Source organism: Erpetoichthys calabaricus, chromosome 7 (genome assembly GCF_900747795.2).
Source record: "Erpetoichthys calabaricus chromosome 7, fErpCal1.3, whole genome shotgun sequence".
Classification (NCBI taxonomy): domain Eukaryota; kingdom Metazoa; phylum Chordata; class Cladistia; order Polypteriformes; family Polypteridae; genus Erpetoichthys; species Erpetoichthys calabaricus.
Window position 1 is genome coordinate 153,298,294 of NC_041400.2, and position 20,673 is coordinate 153,318,966.

Below are 20,673 nucleotides of genomic sequence, written 5' to 3' on the forward strand. Positions count from 1 at the left end.
TGTAACCTCACGTTCCTGTTTTTCACTGATAAGAGTGGAACTGGGATTAGTCCTTTGGCTCTGCAACTCACTTGCTTCAAAGTGCAATATGTTGTGCAGTAGGAAGGACTATTGTAAAAACCTCCTACTTAAGAATTTGTGGCCTTTATGACTACTGCTTTCCCTCGGGCCTATGTAATTAAAGTATTTATACCCACACTGGATTTTTTTTCTGTAAACTACAGTCACTTTAGTGTGTGAATATTTGCTGGAGGGAAGCTACTTTTAAGATTTTGAAGTCATCATGTGTGGCATCAGTAATCACGTGTATCCCCAGGTTTAATGAGTTAAATTAAAACTAAAAACTGTAGAAAAAATAAGCCTTTGTTAATAGAAGATTTTCTATCTCTCCCATGATGTTTAGTAACTGTATATCCATGCAATTGTAGATTGTAAGATCTGTGATTCATGCAAATAATCTTGGTTCCACTGTCATGTTTTATATTTGTATTTTGACCTTTTTTGTTTTTGTATTATTTTGCAAATACAAATTACATGTTGAAGAAACTATCTTAAAAGATTCAAGTGATCTGGTGCTCAGTTTTTAGTCTATCCTGAGATATATATATATATATATATATATATATACACACACACACACACAGTACTGTGCAAAAGATTTAGGCAGGTGTGAAAAGATGCTGTAAACAAAAAATGCTTTCAGAAATATAAGTAATGATTGTTTATTGTTATCAATTTACAAAATGCAAAGTGAGCGAACAAAAGAAAAATCTAAATCAAATCAATATTTGGTGTTACTACCTTTTGCCTTCAAACCAGCATCAATTCTTATAGGTACACTTGCACAAAGTCAGGGATTTTGTAGGATTATAGTCAGGTGTATGATCAACCAATTACACCAAACAGGTGCTAATGATCATCAATGTCACACGTAGGTTGAAACACAGTCATTAAATGAAACAGAAACAGCTGTGGAGGAGGCTTAAAACTGGGTGAGGAACAGTCAAACTCTGCTACCAAGGTGAGGTTGTGGAAGACAGTTTCATGTCATGGCAAAATTGAGCATAGCAACAAGACACAAGGTAGTTCTACTGCATCAGCAAGGTCTCTACCAGACAAAGATTTCAAAGCAGACTGGGGTTTCAAGATGTGCTGTTCAAGCTCTTTTGAAGCAGCACAAAGAAACAGGCAACGTTGAGGATCATAGACGCAGTGGTTGGCCAAGGAAACTTAGTGCAGCAGATGAAAGACACATCAAGCTTATTACCCTTCGAAATCGGAAGATGTCCAACAGTGCCATCAGCTCAGACCTGGCAGAAACCAGTGGGACCCAGGTACACCCATCTACTGTCCGGAGAAGTCTGGCCAGAAGTGGTCTTTATGGAAGAGTTTCAGCCAAAAAGCCATACCTCCGACGTGGAAACAAGGCCAGGCGACTCAAGTATGCATGAAAACATAGGAACTGGGGTGCAGAAAATGGCAGCAGGTGCTCTGGACTGATGAGTCAAAATTTGAAATATTTGGCTGTAGCAGAAGGCAGTTTGTTCGTCGAACAGCTGGAGAGCGGTACAATAATGAGTGTCTGCAGGCAACAGTGAAGCATGGTGGAGGTTCCTTGAATGTTTAGGGCTGCATTTCTGCAAATGGAGTTGGAGATTTGGTCAGGATTAATGGTGTTCTCAATGCTGAGAAATACAGGCAGATACTTATCCATCATGCAATACCTTCAGGGAGGCGTATGATTGGCCCCAAATTTATTCTGCAGCAGGACGACACCAAACATACAGCCAAAGTCATTAAGAACTATCTTCAGCGTAAAGAAGAATAAGAAGTTCTGGAAGAGATGGTATGGCCCCCATAGAGCCCTGATCTCAACATCATCAAGTATGTCTGTTATTACATGAAGAGACAGAAGGATGTGAGGAAGCCTACATCCACAGAAGATCTGTGGTTAGTTCTCCAAGATGTTTGGAACAACCTACCAGCCGAGTTCCTTCAAAAACCGTGTGCAAGTGTACCTAGAAGAATTGATGCTCTTTTGTTCATTCACTGCATTTTGTTGATTGATGAAAATAAATGATTAACACTTCCATTTTTGAAAGCATTCTTTGTTTACAGCATTTTTTCACACCTGCCTAAAACTTTTGCACAGTACTGTATATATATATACACACACACACACACATAGATGCATACACACGCAGAAACACTGTAGTTTGTACTAAAAAAAACAACAAAAAAAAAAAAAACAGATTTAACGCGTTATTAAACTTTAGTTGCTCACTTCAATCCCGGCAAGTCCTTAACACTCGCTGTTATTTCACCAGCTTCAGGGGTTAGTTTTTCCACCAGCTCCAAAGGACCCCAAAATGATTTATTCTGTCCAAGGAACGTCTTCTTAGCTATTAATAAACAGACATGGTTTATTTACATGTGTATAGCAAAGCACAAAAAATTTGAAGTAAACAAATAATGAAGCATACATTTCAATAACATGAAAATTAGGAGCATGAATGTAATATATAGTATGTCAGTATAGATATTTCTTCCAAATACAATACCAAGGTTTGGCTACTTGCCTTCAACTAATATCAAAAGTAATTATCTCCTTGGAACAGCACTCAGATTTATTTCTTTATATGTTACTCTATTAGAAACAATACAGCATATGCAAAATAACAGGATATGAACTCAATACTATACCCTAAAATATAACAGTACAAACACAACAGTAACAAAAAAAAAAAAATCAAAAAGTTTTTTCTCAGAATTACTCCTTAAACTCCTTAGGTGATTTGCAGAAAACATGGTCTGCCTGTCTGCTCTAAACAACTTGGCTCCCCAGTGGAAAGACTGTATTGACTTGTATACTTTCACCATTTTTGTTCGAGAGCCACACCGACGGTAAAACAGATCTATAAAACAAGTTATTAAAATGCCGCTGATTAGCATGCATACTAGCTTGTAGTTCTACAATCTGTTTGTGCATGCAGGAAACTTTGATATAAATTTGAACTTTACTGGGTACATTCAAAAATTTTATGTTTAAAAAATATGAACTACAATTAGCTATAGACCCTCAACAACCAACAATATTACAGTGCATCAATTAATGGAATTTTCACATTAATTGAGTTAGAATAAATATAAAAGCTATCTCAGCCATTACAAACCATTTTGGGTTAAGGTTTTAAATAAACGATTTTGTAAGCTGCTATATTTTATGTACTCTACTAATAAATGTTACTACATTCTGTATTATCAGTTATTTTTCAATACACATTAACTCACTGTTATAAAACTACGTAATAAACAGAAATGTAATACCTGTATCTTTGATGAAGAAAATAATTACTACAACTGCCCTGTTATAGACCAGTACACTTTCCAGGATTTATTCCTGCATTGTGCCCTATGCTAGCTGGGATAGGGTCTAGCGCTCCCCATGACACTGTTCAGGACTTAGTGGGTTAGAAAATGATTTACTGAATTACTACAGTTTTCAAAACAGTCATCATAATCCCCAAATTTATCTGAATGTTATGCCATACGTACATTTTCTAACTTGTTCATTAACGTACAAGCATTTAAACTGTTATTATTACACTTAACAAAACTGATACACATTATATAATATTATAACATTTTTTTTTTTATTTGTTACTTAGTACACATTACAAATATGTAAGCATTCATACATAACCTTTGTAATTTTTGGGAACCATGTTCTTAAGATTATTGCACATCTGTAGAGCAATCCTTATGTTGAATAATTAAGTGATGAATAGAAGCCTGCACTAAAATTCATGTCCCATCTTTGTAAATGTTAGATACACTGTTTTGACATCCCTCACAAAGATACCAATGGCAGCCAGAAAATGATTAACATACTTAAATGTAAATTATAACTAAGGTGAAAGATCAATTAATAAAACACTTGTACACACATTATGTTTGATATTTTTGTTTCTTAATAGAAAAAAAACAGGTTTAGAAAATGGATGGATTGAATAGAAACAAACATTTTCTGGAAGACTCAAAAATCAGTTTATACTTTCATATAGGAGTTGATCTCAAATGCATTTGTTTTAAATAACAATTTAAAACCAATAACCAATCCGTCCTTCAAATGGAGGAGTTAGCCATTATGTCAAGTTTTTTGTGTACAGGTAATGGTCAGAACCGGTGTATCAGTTGTGGGTGGGTGGAAATCTGTCGATATAACAGCATATGGTGGGGTAGCAGTACAAATCTTAGTGTGAAGCTCTTAACTCAACATTCATTCTGTTTAGAGCTCTTCAGAAGTTATAGAAAGAATAAGACAGCAGGTAGAAATGTCAGAAAAGAAGTTTCTGGGCTCACTCTATTAGATAAAGTATAGAGTATGACGTCCACTGACGAGAGACTAAAGTGGAAACCCAGGGAATACTAGAGGAACTCTCTTTTAGTCAAAACATCAACACAATATCCAGTGATTTCAAAATTTCTGGTGAAATCTCATATATTCTTGTGGCCTTCACAAAATGGAGCTTTTAATCACCACAATAAATACAACTACAAAGATGGAGCCAACCCTGACCACTTCCTCTTTTGAGGAAGGCATATCCACACTCTTGCCAAGAACAGCCTTCACAATATCCCACCTACTCATCCTGAGTTGTAGAATAGTTTGCTACAACTTTTTCAAGGCTGTGTGAAAGTCAACCTCCATAGCCTCATCAGCCACCCAGACCATGAACAGGCCTACTATACCTTGGCCACTATGTCCTGGACCAAGAACCCTGCTAGTAGTTCATAACTGGGCATAGCCAAGGGCACCCAAGAAAAAGTCTTGGTGCAAAAAAAGGCAGATGTTTAAATTTTTTTTTTTCATTTCAAATAATAACTGAAATGATATCCACAAAAATTCAAAAATAGGAATAATCCAGGCACACAATCAAACTGGAAAAACAACAACCATAAAATTTAAACACAAAAGTATGGTGAGGATACCATATACAAGGGGGCACCCAAAAATAACTGGAATGTGTACCTAGTGCTCAATACAGACTTAGTTGCTATATATTGTTCGTACAGCATTCCATGTCGGTTTTTCTTAGTGCTTATTAAACGTGTTCTGCGATTTTTGTGATGGGTGATCAAAAAGAACAGCGAGTCTATATTAAATTTTGTATTTTCTTAGGAAAAACAGCTGGTAAAACCGTAGTGATGCTTGAAAGTGCTTTTAAAGAAGAAGCTTTAAGTAAAACACAGGTCTACAACAGGTTTTCATGTTTCAAATGAGGGGAAATGTCACTTGAAGACCAAGCAAGATCTGGCCGACCTTCCACAATTAGGAATGACAAAAATCTTAAAAATGTTTGCAAAGCAATTTATGAAGATCATCGTCGGACTACTGAAAAGATTTCTGAATTGACTTGTGTGTCTTGGAGTTCTTGCCACCTTCCCTACTTGCCTGGATCTTGCTCCGTGCAACTTTTTCTTTTTCCCGCATATGAAAAAAAGAACTCAAAGGAAAGCATTTTTGTACCATGGAGGAAGTCAAAGAAAAATCACTGCAGGTATTGAACAATGTTCTTCTTCAGCAATTCCAAAAATGTTTCCACCAGTGGGAAAACAGTTGGGACAAGTGCATTCCTTCACATGTAGAGTAATTTGAAGGAAACTAAAGTTTCAGTAAGTAAAAATTCTTAAAACAATTTTTTTTTTCAATTCTGGTTATTTTTGGGCACCCCCTCGTATATTCAAAAATGAGTTCTAGCTACCAAAGATCATGTACAAAAATTAAGAAAAGGTTCTGTAGCACCCAAATAACAGTGCACCTGTGTATGTAGCAACTACAGCTGAGCCCATGACGATGATATCTTCCATCATCCATAATGCACACAAAGAAACGGTAAAGACTTTTTACACATTAACAATTTTTTAATAATATATGGTAGGAAGACAAGCAGAGGTAAATTGCACATTCATTACAGATCAAATCTTTGTGTGTGTTTGTTTGTGTGTGTGTGAGTGAATCATTTATATTTAAAAATAAATTAACTTACTTTTTAGCCCATGCTTAAGGCAATGCTCCATAACAACAAAGAACTGTTGAAGAGGAGCATAGTCTGAATCCAGTGTTCGACCCAAATTCAAAGCAGATTCTATTAATCCTTTAATACTAAGTTTTGCCATATTCATCAGATTTAACCTTTCAATAGCAATGGGATCCTTGGGATCTGAAAACAGAAAGATGATGTTAGATTTCATGTACAACACAAAGTGAAACATTTAGCATTTTTGAAATTAAATAAACTGAAGTAATGTCCTAGAGTATTTTTCTAAAAATACATAGATATAAAAACAGAATTACTGTTAATATCTACTGTACATTTCACCTTTTTTAACTGTTCCTCATTTAATCTTCTATTTTTATAAGCATCTAAAAATGTTTAAATCTCAAAACTATATAGAATTGCATTGTGTAACCTAGGATATAACATATCATTGGGATATATATACAGTTAGGTCCATAAATATTTGGACAGAGACAACTTTTTTCTAATTTTGGTTCTGTACATTACCACAATGAATTTGAAATGAAACAACTCAGATGCAGTTGAAGTGCAGACTTTCAGCTTTAATTCAGTGGGGTGAACAAAACGATTGCATAAAATTGTGAGGCAACTAAAGCATTTTTTGAACACAATCCCTTCATTTCAGGGGCTCAAAAGTAATTGGACAATTGACTCAAAGGCTATTTCATGGGCAGGTGCGGGCAAGTATGTCGTTATGTCATTATCAATTAAGCAGATAAAAGGCCTGGAGTTGATTTGAGGTGTGGCGCTTGAATGTGGAAGATTTTGCTGTGAACAGACAACATGCGGTCAAAGGAGCTCTCCATGCAGGTGAAAGAAGCCATCCTTAAGCTGCGAAAACAGAAAAAACCCATCCAAGAAATTGCTACAATATTACGAGTGGCAAAATCTACAGTTTGGTACATCCTGAGAAAGAAAGCAAGCACTGGTGAACTCAGCAACGTAAAAAGACCTGGACGTCCACGGAAGACAACAGTGGTGGATGATCGCAGAATCATTTCCATGGTGAAGAGAAACCCCTTCACAACAGCCAACCAAGTGAACAACACTTTCCAGGGGGTAGGCGTATCGATATCCAAGTCTACCATAAAGAGAAGACTGCATGAAAGTAAATACAGAGGGTGCATTGCAAGGTGCAAGCCACTCATAAGCCTCAAGAATAGAAAGGCTAGATTGGACTTTGCTAAAGAACATCTAAAAAAGCCAGCACAGTTCTGGAAAAACATTCTTTGGACAGATGAAACCAAGATCAACCTCTACCAGAATAATGGCAAGAAAAAAGTATGGAGAAGGCGTGGATAAGCTCATTATCCAAAGCATACCACATCATCTGTAAAACACGGTGGAGGCAGTGTGATGGCTTGGCCTTGCATGGCTGCCAGTGGCACTGGGACACTAGTGTTTATTGATGATGTGACACACGACAGAAGCAGCCGAATGAATTCTGAGGTGTTCAGAGACATACTGTCTGCTCAAATCCAGCTAAATGCAGTCAAATTGATTGGGCGGCGTTTCATGATACAGATGGTCAATGACCCAAAACATACAGCCAAAGCAACCCAGGAGTTTATTAAAGCAAAGAAGTGGAAAATTCTTGAATGGCCAAGTCAGTCACCTGATCTTAACCCAATTGAGCATGCATTTCACTTGTTGAAGACTAAACTTCAGACAGAAAGGCCCACAAACAAACCGCAACTGAAAGCCACTGCAGTAAAGGCCTGGCAGAGTATTTAAAAGGAGGAAACCCAGCATCTGGTGATGTCCATGAGTTCAAGACTTCAGGCTGTCATTGCCAGCAAAGGGTTTTCAACCAAGTATTAGAAATGAACATTTTATTTCCAGTTATTTAATTTGTCCAATTACTTTTGAGCCCCTGAAATGAAGGGATTGTGTTCAAAAAATGCTTTAGTTGCCTCACATTTTTATGCAATCGTTTTGTTCACCCCACTGAATTAAAGCTGAAAGTCTGCACTTCAATTGCATCTGAGTTGTTTCATTTAAAATTCATTGTGGTAATCTACAGAACCAAAATTAGAAAAAAGTTGTCTCTGTCCAAATATTTATGGACCTAACTGTATAATTCAAAATTTGATAGTTAAATATCTAACAACATTTTAGTCTCTTTGGATAAAAATAAATCCTAAAGGCTCACAAAGAACTAAGAGGACACCATATACAGTGGTGTTCATCAAAAAAGACGTTTCCACACCAAGGGGAACAAAATACAAAAAAAATAAAAGAAGGTACCAGTGTAGTTTCACTGATATGTTTAGAATGTAGCACTGAAATTTAAAGTAAACTAGGATAAAATAAGGCTTATGGTTGGGACTGAAGAAAGCCTATCAGTCAAATATATCTGCACAGGAATACATAGTAGGAAAAACATCTAGACTCCTAAGAGCATTTTGCAATAAGGCATTAAAATTATGTTCTTAATATCAAATTAAAAACATTGAAATCGAGTAACAAAGTTATTTATTTTTTTAATTAGTACTATGATGCATGCTAAAAATAAAAATGACAACAGAGGACATATTACTATCTAAAAAGGTGCATAAATGCTTACATGCAGATGAAAAAACAGACATAGCAGGAGTTTGTGATGTAAACATTTAGCCAGCCATCTATACTGGCTATCTTGAAATTCAACAACAGATGAAACACACATAAGACAAACCACTCCTCTACATAAAATGTCAAAACGTTAAAAACAAAATTAAGTTAGAGACATTTAAGGTAAATTTTATGGTAATATGGTTTAACTGTAAATGTAACAGGGTAAACTAAAAACAGTACTGCAGAGTACAGAATAAGGTTCTGCTTAGAAATCCTTTAAGACCACAGTTTTTTTCTTGACTGACATACTTGAATCTGGACAAAAAGCATCTATAAATAACAATTATTTAAAAGTACAGAAGTGAGTACCAGTGAGTATCATTTTTTTTTATCTAAGCATCCATTTATTACAAAATAAGCCATTTCTGGCTAATGATGATAAACATAAAGTAGAGTATCTATTGAGTGATGTGGCCTTAAGATGGACATTATCCTCTACAGTTGAGCACTCACCCAATTGTTTTTCTGGCAACAAGGTAACTTAGAGTGGTTCTGGTTGATCTGAAAAAGTTTATGTATTTTTTGCTTTCACAATTAAAAGTTAAATATGAATCACACTATATCCTTTGTAGCCTCCTTAGTGTTAGACCCAAGTGTCACTCGTGCTGCGAAAACAATGCTAAAAGTGTTAGTCCTGAGTGTCACTTGGGCAACTGTAGAGATGCATCTTGCGTAAGCATTAGGACCGAGAATCACTCGGGCTGTAAAAGTGCTGTCAGTGTAAGTCTAACTCCTGAGCATTACTCAGGCAACGTTATAGGTGGGTCTTGCGTAAGAGTTACGTTCGAGCATTACATGGGCACAGGTATCGGTACGTCTTCTCCTTTCACCTGTAAGTGTGATCAGTAACCCCCTCTGTAATAATCATAAGAAATGTGTTTTTAGCAGCCCAGGTGTTGCACGCTTTTGCTAGTGATACAAGCAGGAATGTTGAGGAGCTTCTCATCAACAGTGATGAGGAAGTGGATCTTTCGTCAAGTGGTGAAACAAACAGACAGACAGCCTGAAAGCGATTCTGATGAATCCAAAAGTTACCCTTGCGCCTGGCTGTCTGTTGACCCTGCTTCAAATAAACCTGCATCACCTCATTTTGATTTTGTGGGGCAGCCAGGAATAAAAGTGGACGTTGACAGCCAAGATCTACTCACTTACCTGAAGTTATTCCTGGATGACAACGTAATCGGCAGAATTGTTGTCGAGACGAATCGTTATTCTGAACAGTCTTGGGCAAATAACCGTACACCTAAGCAGTTTTCTTGTTCAAAGAGATGGGAACCAGTAACTGCTGATGATACCAAGGACTTGTAGTGAAACCTAAGCAGAGATGGTAACTGGTCCAAGAACAAAATTTTGGCAATACCGTTCTTTGGAGAAATTATGTCTGAGTGTTGGTTTTCACTAATAATGAAATATCTGCACTTTACCAACAATGAAGACTTGGAAGAGAATAACCATCCAGCACCCAAACTGAAGAAAATTTGGGAGATATACCAGGACACTGTTGCAAAATTTCAGTGTTTACATTCTGGACTGTGATGTCAGCATCGATGAAAGTGTCATGGCTTATAAAGGCAAACTGTCATGGATATATCACGTCAATAGGAGCAAGATTTGGCATAAAGTTTTACAAGCTTTGTGAATCTAAAATGGGATACATTTGGAATTCAGTTCTGTACACAACGAAAGGGACAATGTTTGATTTGAAAAACAATGAGCACAGCGTTGCTATGTCATTGGCGCGGACTTTGATAGATGCTCTGCTGGATCAAAGTTACTGTGTAACCATGGACAATTTTTATACTTCGCCAGAGTTATTTGACATCGCGCTGCAAAGAAAGACTGATGCATATGGAACAGTGCGTCCCAACCGTCATGGCATGCCTGAAGACTAAATTACAGTGAGGTGCGCTAGTAGCTTGGCAAAAGTGTAAATTGCTTTCTAGCCCATTATGCAGAGGCAACAAGTAATATTACGAAAGGATATTTCTTCATTTGGAGGAACAGTGCATTTGGAATGCATTTGTCTTATACAAACAAGAAGCTGGTGAAACTGTATCTCATGCAAACTTTACATGCCAGTTTGTAGAACAAATCATTGCCGCACATCCACCATCCACACTACCACTAAAGAGACACAGTTGAAACAGCACATTGCGGATCAATCCAGAGCGTCTTATCGGTAGACATGTTATTGATTGTATACCTCTAAAATAAAAAAAATTAAAAAAAAACAGAATCCAACTCGTACCCATGCAGTGTGCTGTTCTAAAACTGATAAATCTGGAAAGAAAATACGAAAAGAAACGCACCATTATTGTCCCGACTGTGACATTGTGTCTTTCTCCGTGCTTTAAGATTTACCACACAAAGGTATCATTTTGAGATTATATACTGTTTTGGCATCATTAGTAGTATTATTATTACTGTTATTATTATTTTTGTTATTATTGTTCATTGCATATTATTATTTGTATCATCATCATACTTTTGGGATTTTTTAAACTTTTTACATTTTTTTGGAATAAAATGCAACGCTAAGGAAGTAATTTACAGCTATCAACAGAATTAGAATTGATAGCCAAAAATTCTCGAACACAGAAGTGTCAAAATCATAATTTCTAAGCAGATGTATCAAATCAACACCTTGCAGCACACATAAGAGAAAAGCCTGCTTCAAACAAGTGGGCACTGCAATAGTCTAATAAGAAAGCCATGTCTAAGCATGAACTGGAGTAGAACACCACCAATCACTGAGAGAAAAAAAAATTATACATATACATATTTATATTATTAAAATATAATATTACCAAGATTGAGTGTATAGTAAAGCTAATACTAGCAATTACAGCATTAATAGGTTGTTTTTACTTCTAAAACATTTTAAAATTTCCTCTATTTTTCAATTTGCAAAACGAGCTAAACATACTGAAAACTGTGTTACACAATAAAAATAAACATTTTGTATAAATTAACAACTGGAAACAAAATCCAGTGATAGTCTGCATCCCCTCAGCTTTCTCATTCATAACATTTACTTCTACTGCTTGCAGAATGTTGTTTTACCTCAGGTTGAATTTTCCTCTTCATGAGGAAAGCATCAAACAATCTTCTGCAATTTATGAAGTGCACACTATTTTTATAGCGGTTATTTTAAAGACAATCGAATGGTTCGTTCATGATGTCTGATATTTAGTATTTTTGCTAAACGCAACACACCTATTATAATTTTAACTTTAAAAAGCAGTTACAATTTGAATACTTAACAAAGCCAGTTAGGCCTTGTTCAGTGTTCCACATTTCACTAGGCATTTTGCTCTGCTTTTGCATTTACCACCTATAGGACGCTAGAATTTTGCAATTTGCAATGTAAAGGAGTACTACTCTACACCAAAGTCAAATCAACCTGAAGCACTTCCAACAGTGTAGTGAGAATTTAATTACATTTTCAACAGGCAGTACAGTACCACTTATTTGAAAGGATGCAGTAATTTACCATTGTGTCAGGGCACTAAATTTCCTCTTTGTATTCAGCCTTATCGCAATCAGAAACAAAACTCACCACTGTTGTGTCATCAGTAAATTTCACACTAAAGTTAGACCTGTTCCTAGCTGTACAGTCATGGGTGTAACAGGAATATAGGAGAGGAATATAGGAGAGGTACACATTACTGGAGAGCTCACATGAAAGTGAGTACAGAGGAAGTCTAACCACCTGACTCCAATCTGATAGTTTAGTTCAGGATAAAGCTGTGTCGTTCAGACCTACACCTCAAAGCTTGCTGTCAAGCTCAGAGGGAATTATAGTGTTAAATGGTGATCTGTAATTTTTAAACAGCATTGTCACACATGCGTCACTTTTGTCCAGGTGGGAGAGAATAGCGTGTAATATCAGGTCAATTGCATCTAGTGGATAGGAATATTACAGTAGGTCTAATGTGGTAGGCAACATGGAGCAGATAATCTCAGACCAATCTCTCAAAGCATTTACATACAATGGAGGTTGAAACAACAGGGCACCAACATTAAAAATGTTAGTGGACTTCTTGGTACCGGGACAATGGTGGACATTCTAAGGTATGCAGGGAAAACCAACAAAGAGAAAAAACAATTAAAAATATCCATAAACACTCCTGCCAGTTGTTAGACACATTCTCTGAAAACACTGTCAGGGATTCCATCAGGGCCAGAAGCCTTACAGGGGTTTTGACCTGCTGATTTATAGTAACCCTCAACTGATTTTTGGCCCAAATTTCATCTTCATCTGCCATTGTTTCACGTGCAGTGTGGGAGGGCTTGAGATGCCTGACTTGGTCTTACGACTGGGCTATCATACAACTGGAAGAATTTCTATCATGTCAGAAATTTCAGTCTGCCATCTTGAAGTGTAAGCAGTCATACAACTCAATTACCTGATGTTGCTATAAAATTTCATTATGCATTAACTGCAGTATGCTGGACATTAGGTATTGCTGTTGTCATACTCATTTTCACATTTTTTATTTCAAATTTCTAAATACAGCAATACGTCTACAGCTAAGTGGCCAATGACAAAAGCAATCTAAAAACATTTACTGGAAGAACCCACAAGAAACACACACAAAATGGAAATTTACATAGACTAGGTACCTCTAATTCCCTCTTTAAAAAAGACAGACTGTATTGCTCATGCCTCAAATATCCACATGTCCAGTTAACGCCCTTTTCTTTTATTTGTACTTTCGAAGCACAGTGCGGCAAAACTCAGGAACACAGGTCTTTTCTTTATTGATATTTTGAGAAGCCTGTGGCCATCATGTTTTTTGAATGGTTAAAACTGTCTATTAAGGCCATGTACACTTATAGTGTGAGTACTTAAATTGTGTTGTCAAATCGGAAATAACACTATCGAATAGTCGCTTGCCCACAATTTCTAACAATTGCACAATGTATGCCAAGGATAAAAGTCCCACACATGTTGTATGTCTTACAGAGGACCTGAATGCGTTTTGCTCTCTTTTTAAGTGAGGTAGTGGGGCACAGTGTACTGGTATTTACTCCATAGGCTATTAGAGTATTCAGACTTTGCCATATGCTTCAAGAGCTGGTATTAACCAGGAGTTTAACTTTGTCTCTGTACTCACATTTGGCTGCACGTATTGTTTCCAGGGGGTCAGGGTTTGGATGGGCATAACTGGCTTTTTTATGCTCCTCCAAGTTCCAAACACAATAGTTTCCGCAGTGACAGCCACTTGAACCTTGCTATTAATCCATGGTTTTTGACTGGGGTGAATTTTGAGAATTTTGGGTGCAACAACATTGTCAACATACTTCATGATCAACCTGAAGACGATCCCGCTTATTCATTATGGATATCTGCAGAGGCAATGCGGAATATCTCCCAGTCCATTTGATCAAAAACAATGTCAAAGTTCTGAGTCTTATTTTTCTTTCACTGATGAATCTTCTTAATAGCAGGAGCTTCCTCTTTCATATTCTGCTTATAGGTGGGCAAGAGCAAAATGAACTCATGATGCAATTTGCCAAGAGGAGAGGTGTGTATGCCTTGCGGAAGGGTGTAGCAATGGTTCAAAGTCTGGTGTTCTCTTGTTTTGCAGGCAATATGCTAAAAATATTTGGTTAAACTTTCATGTTTGCTTTATTGAAGTCTCCAGCCACAAATGGTGCAGCCTTTGGGTGTGAGGTCTCCTACCTGCTGATCATCTCATACAGTTTCTTAGTGCCAGTTCAGTGTCAGCTTGTAGTGGTATATACACAACAATAACAGCTGAAAACTGCCTAGGTAGCCAGAATGTATTCTGGGTCATGGCAGCAGAACGTAAATGAGTTATTCATGGTCATGCCATGAGTTATTAATCATAAAACACATCCCACCTTTTCTGCTGTTCCCCGTAAGGTCGAATGCACAATCTACTTGGTGAATAGAAAACATCAGCAGTTCAATTGTCGAGTCCATTACCTTATCTTTCTCCTACTGGAATAAGATCAACTTCCTTGGTGCTTGCAGACCTTTTATTCTGGGAACTGTATGTTTGTACTATTCTGCCAACTGAATGTCAATTAACATGCAGTCTCAGTCCTGCCGGGATGCATAATTGTTTATCCCTCCTCCTAAAGTGTTCTCAGACCAGATGAATGGGGCTGTTTCAATGTTGCTTTGTTACGTGTCGCCATAGAAGCCCTAATTAAGAAATTCCAAGTCCGATTTACAATGAGCATCTGATAATCTTATGCTCACCAATGTTAGTCGATCATAAACACTGAAACATCTTATGTTTGGAAAGAAACAGATCACAAAAAACACTGCAGAATGTGGGAAGTTGCAACATGGCAGCCATACTCCATACCATCTTTGCAACAGGCTTCATGTCACATTAGAAGTGTCCTTGCAAAGGTGGAATATGCATTCTAAATGCAGATTCTGCACAGTTTATCTCAATCTGTCTTAATGCATGACTTGCCTACCCCAGAGGTAGCATGCACTGATGTATATAGACGTTTGCTGGGTAGTGGTTGAAAAGTGGAAGAGGAGCATATTATAGGGCACAGTTTGTTACATTAGAGTAGTGGTTCTCACCAGTAGTCCCCAAGTATGAGTGAAATAGTCAATAAGCTGTTACAGTCAAAGTAAATGTATGTGAACCCCTAGGAATTATCTATATTTATGTCTAATTCCCATATGAAGCATGCTTGTATCTTCATGTCAGTCACAATAATGAACAAACACAGTCTCCTATAACTAAAGATACACAGATTTTCAGAGAATTTTTGGCCATATTGAATAAATCATTCAAACTGTGAAACTGAAGGTTGCAAAAAGTAAGTCGTCCGTCTTACCATTATGGGGAGCAGAGCATTCAGTTGCTCTGCTCCCCAGCTCTGGAACTCACTATCGTCTGAGCTTAGAAATATTCAATCATTTTCACTTTTCAAATCTAAACTTAAAACTCATTTGTTTAAGACTGCTTTTTCTCTTTGATTACAATTGCTCTGTCTGATTTTAACTTTTGCATTTTACTTTTGTTTATACAGTAATCCCTCCTCCATCGCGGGGGTTGCATTCCAGAGCCACCCGCGAAATAAGAAAATCCGCGAAGTAGAAACCATATGTTTATATGGTTATTTTTATATTGTCATGCTTGGGTCAGAGATTTGCGCAGAAACACAGGAGGTTGTAGAGAGACAGGAACATTATTCAAACACTGCAAACAAACATTTGTCTCTTTTTCAAAAGTTTAAACTGTGCTCCATGACAAGCCAGAGATGACAGTTCAGTCTCACAATTAAAAGAATGCAAACATATCTTCCTCTTCAAAGGAGCAAACAAATCAATACGACTGTTTGGCTTTTAAGTATGCGAAGCACCGCGGCACAAAGCTGTTGAAGGCGGCAGCTCACACCCCCTCCGTCAGGAGCAGAGAGAGAGAGATAGAGAGAGACAGATAAAAAAATCAATACGAGCCCTTCGTGCTTTTAAGTATGCGAAGCACCGTGCAGCATGTCTTTTCAGGAAGCTGCACAAAAGATAGCAACATGAAGATAATCTTTCAGCATTTTTAGACAAGCGTCCGTATCGTCTAGGTGTGCGAACAGCCCCCCTGCTCAATCCCCCTACGTCAGGATCAGAGAAAGTCAGCGCAAGAGACAGAGAAAAGTAAGTTGGGTAGCTTCTCAGCCATCTGCCAATAGCGTCCCTTGTATGAAATCAACTGGGCAAACCAACTGAGGAAGCATGTACAAGAAATTAAAAGATCCATTGTCCGCAGAAATCCGCGAACCAGCAAAAAATCCGCGATATATATTTAAATATGCTTACATATAAAATCCGCGATGGAGTGAAGCCGCGAAAGGCGAAGCGCGATATAGCGAGGGATTACTGTAATCTCTTTTGTCTATTGTTCGCTGTCCTTGAGTGTTTAGAAAGGCACCTACAAATAAATAAAATGTATTATTATTATTATTAACAGGACAATGACCCCAAATCGCAGCAAATCCACAGCACAATTATTCAGAAGAACAAACTCCGCCTTTTAGAATGGCCCAGCCAGAGCCCAGATCTCAATCCTATTGAAGAGAGCCACACACAGAAGACAACCAAAGAATATGGAAGAGTTAAGGCAGTTTGGCAGGGGAGAATGGGCTCAAATTCCCCCCACACGATGTGCAGGTCTGATCTGCAGTTATGGGAAGCGCTTGGTTGAGGTCATTGCTGCCAAAGGAGGGTGAACCAGTTATTAAATCTCAAGGTTCACTTACTTTTTCCACTACCACTGTGAACGTTGAATGCGTTTTAAAATAAAGACATGAAAGAGTAGAATTTTTTGTGTGTCATTGGCTTAAGCTCATTGTGTATATCAGTACCTGTGACTTAGATGAAGATCAGATCACTTTTTATGACCAGTAAACCAGATAATTCCAAAGGGTTCACATACTTTTTACTTTGACTGTATGTTTATCCACTATATACCTGTAATTTAAAATATACTTACTTAAGAATGTATTTGTAACAATCAAGGTTGCTAGTCGTTATCAGCGCTACTAAATCAATATGCTTTAATAGACGACAAACTACCACATAAACATGCTGTAAACGTTTTTTAAGGACGTTAACAACATTTACTTAAATTACATTCCATCCTTCTTTGCTCTTGTTTAACTGATGTGGTCATATCTCTCTCTCTCTCTCTCTCTCTCTCACACACACTCCTTTTCACTTTCACTCTCCCTCTCCTGTGAAACACTTCAAACTCAGCTCCTCCCCCCAAGTCTAGCTGATTTTGGTCACTGACTTAGCTTAACTCCATGCTGCTGGAAAAACATGTATTAGTGCTGATAGGCTGCCTGCTATTAGTTGATCTATATGTACAAGATGTTATTATGGATCACTGGCTGAAAACTGGGATTTTGAAACACAAATCTGGCAATGTTGGATTGAATTTTAATATTTTTCACATAAAAGCCTTTCATAAAATAAATCTGCGGAATGAAAAGTTTAATCATGCTGCCAGACTCCGGTGTTCCACTTTTAGCTGTGACTTTAATAAGTGGTCTTTGTCCAAAACACACTGAATACTTCTGCATTACAGATTAAAAAAAATAAATAAAATTTTGTCATAAGAGTCACTATAATAGACACAACCAGAAATCATTAGTTCTTATATTTGTTCTATAAGTAAATAAGGTTTTTAAAATGGTCACTAAGTGTCAAAAATTCAAGTGCACTTTGTTTCATGTTTACAAAAAGAATCAATTCACAAATAGCTAACAAAGGACAGGGCAGCAGGATACTGAAATGGACTGCAAATGTCAGAGTAAAGTGCCATAGGGGGCACCCCTGCAACCCACACACGGGGGTATGGGGACACCAAACCCAAGTCGGCAACCAGACCTCCACAAAGCCACTCAAAAATATTTAATTTTTTTAAAAACTAATACATAATTCTTTTTTTTTTTTTTTTAAGGTTAAACAAAACAGTGAGAAACTAATGTGTTGCACTGAGTAAGTTAGTAATTGCCAGTTGCAAAGTATGTGAGAAAATATTGTAACAGAGCACAGAAAGCTCTTTACAGAAAGAACTGAAACTACAGCTGCCCACGAACACTACAGATTAGATGGGGCAAGATTTTCAAGTGGCGGCACGGGCTTAATATGAATTGCAGCTATATTTGGTATCATTTCAGTAATCATGAAGAGTATAATGTTGATTGCTGATAGTGGTACTAAGAAGCATAATCTAGCCATGGCTTGTTCCCAGTTCTTATAACTTGAGGCATTGCCTGTCATCCTTAAAAATGTTTTTTCCTATTATAGATGTGTGTTTGTACACGACAAAGAAAATGTGTTTATTGCTAGTGCAAAAGACATGTTTCAATTGTTTCCTCCTAAAGTTAATAGTCTGATGTGGAAAGTGTAATACTGTAATATGTAATCTATTTATATGTTGTGTAAAATATCAGTACACAATTTATCCAATTAACAACCAGAAGGTAGCTTAGCGTAAATGTTGCCTGGGCCACGTGAACCATGTGTGACATGTGTTCATTATTTGGCTTCTTCTTTGCCTGTCACACATTTTTTTTTTTTTATATAAACTCCTTTTCATCATAACCCTGCTCAACAAAGTAACTGGCAAAGCAGATTACTTTCACATAAACAAAATATTCTTTTTATTCATGAAAGGTCAATACTACATAATACACTGCACTCGTATGCAGAGTTTTCTGCGTAAGCAGGTGACACAAGTACAAACATAAACACACTTAATTTGTCTCTTAGCTGTCTACTTTGTCTTGTGGATAGAAAAGAAATTGCAATGCAAGATAAGAAAAGCAGAGCCATCGTTGTGGCAAGCCATACAATTCTACCTCATGTAAAATGCATAAGGATTACTTTGTGGCTTGCTACTTTCTCAAACTTTATTACGTAGTAAGTCAGGCAGTTCTTTAGCACACATCAATAGTATACTATCTCAAATCGATTAAGACCGTGAGTGTACGACAATATTTTTTAGCCACACTCACTGTTGGGCTAAACCTGCACCCACCCCAGTACAAATTCCTAGTTTTATCATTAACTTACATTACTCATTGGTTCAGTTATCATGATTATAAGTCCAACAGCATAAATACGGATGCAAAGAGAAATATAAAGTGTAGTGTCTTGTAATGTGTTATTGAAGTATTGGTTTTGCTACATGTGAAGCTGATAATTATAAAAGTCATCCTCCCACCTTACTTACAGTGGGATCTTAATAAGGATGTCAATATGTAGTCCCTGTAACAGTTCTTCAGTGTACAGTTCACATCTCTCTTCCTTATGTATAATTAGCAGCTTCTGTTTCTGCCTCCTCCAAAAACTCTAACAGCCCTACACAGTACTGAGACAGTTTTTCCTACATTCATGAGAAGACAAACTGTTGATGCATTTACCAAGTTTCTGCACCACACTTCAGCCAAACCGCTTATGTTCATGCATTTCCAGCTGCATTCATGAACAATTATTGTGTGGTAATTTAGACTTCCCCTCTCTCATGCAGTAAATTTCATTACTTTACACAAAATTAGAACACCATTTAAATTGAACTTGCTCCCCGTATACCTTACAGAATTCACTACTGCTCATTGTTGTATACTTGGAAAAAACCTTTATGTACAGCAATTTAACAAGGCAATATATTCACATGCATCCCTAAAATTGGGTCACATGTATGTTAAATTACTTGATCAGAGCCACACGGGTCACATGTATGTTAAATTACTTGATCAGAGCCACACAATGATACAGGATATACAGTATAAATGTAGATGGCAGAGCAATTAGTCATACACTGAGAGTTTAATTTATTAGTTGCTTTAATACAATAAGGAACTAGTCTACTATTTACTCTTAGAATAACTTGGACTCAAGAAAAAACAGAAAATACAGCACAGGGATAATGAATCCATGTTAATGCCAATGTGCTCTTTAATTGAAGAGAAAAAAAAACGATGGTCAGTTTCATTCAGATGTTTCTCAAATTGTATGAAAGATTTTTTTTTCCTCTTCAGAAACATGCATCATTATACCTTATATCATATGCATCCTTGATCATTAGCTTTCAATGTTGATAGCTAGAAAGATGGATCTATGGATAACGTACTACATATTTGGTACTCCCAACAGCATGAATCAGTCAGAGTCAAGATACAACTTCATGTTCACTGACCCATTATAATCCTGCCCACTTCTTTCTCATTGACAGAACATGTATTCAGTCATGCATATCTAATGACACCTCTCAGTTTAATTTCCCAACACTGAGACAGCATGAAACTGCCTGCACTATACCACCAGTTTCCACAATGAAATCATAAATTCTTACCATAGGTGGTGATGCTATATGCATTTGTTTATACTTTTATTATTGTCATTTAACTCGTGCTTATCTAGTTTAATTGGTTTTATTTGCCAAATATTGCATGAACATTATACCTTTTA

The 20,673-nt window shown here is 36.9% G+C and overlaps 1 protein-coding gene across 10 annotated transcripts in view; it reads right to left on the reverse strand.

The window, feature by feature from the left end:
- The window catches only part of rufy3 (RUN and FYVE domain containing 3), a 117,346-nt gene that overhangs the window by 51,458 nt on the left and 45,215 nt on the right, over nucleotides 1–20,673 (reverse strand). For all 10 annotated transcript variants that reach the window (XM_028805575.2, XM_028805573.2, XM_028805572.2 and 7 more), the window contains 2 exons: nucleotides 6,051–6,224; nucleotides 2,285–2,402 (listed from right to left, as the gene is read on the reverse strand). In XM_028805575.2, the coding sequence (XP_028661408.1) occupies nucleotides 2,285–2,402; nucleotides 6,051–6,224 (292 nt within the window). The remainder of the gene's footprint in view (nucleotides 1–2,284; nucleotides 2,403–6,050; nucleotides 6,225–20,673) is intronic.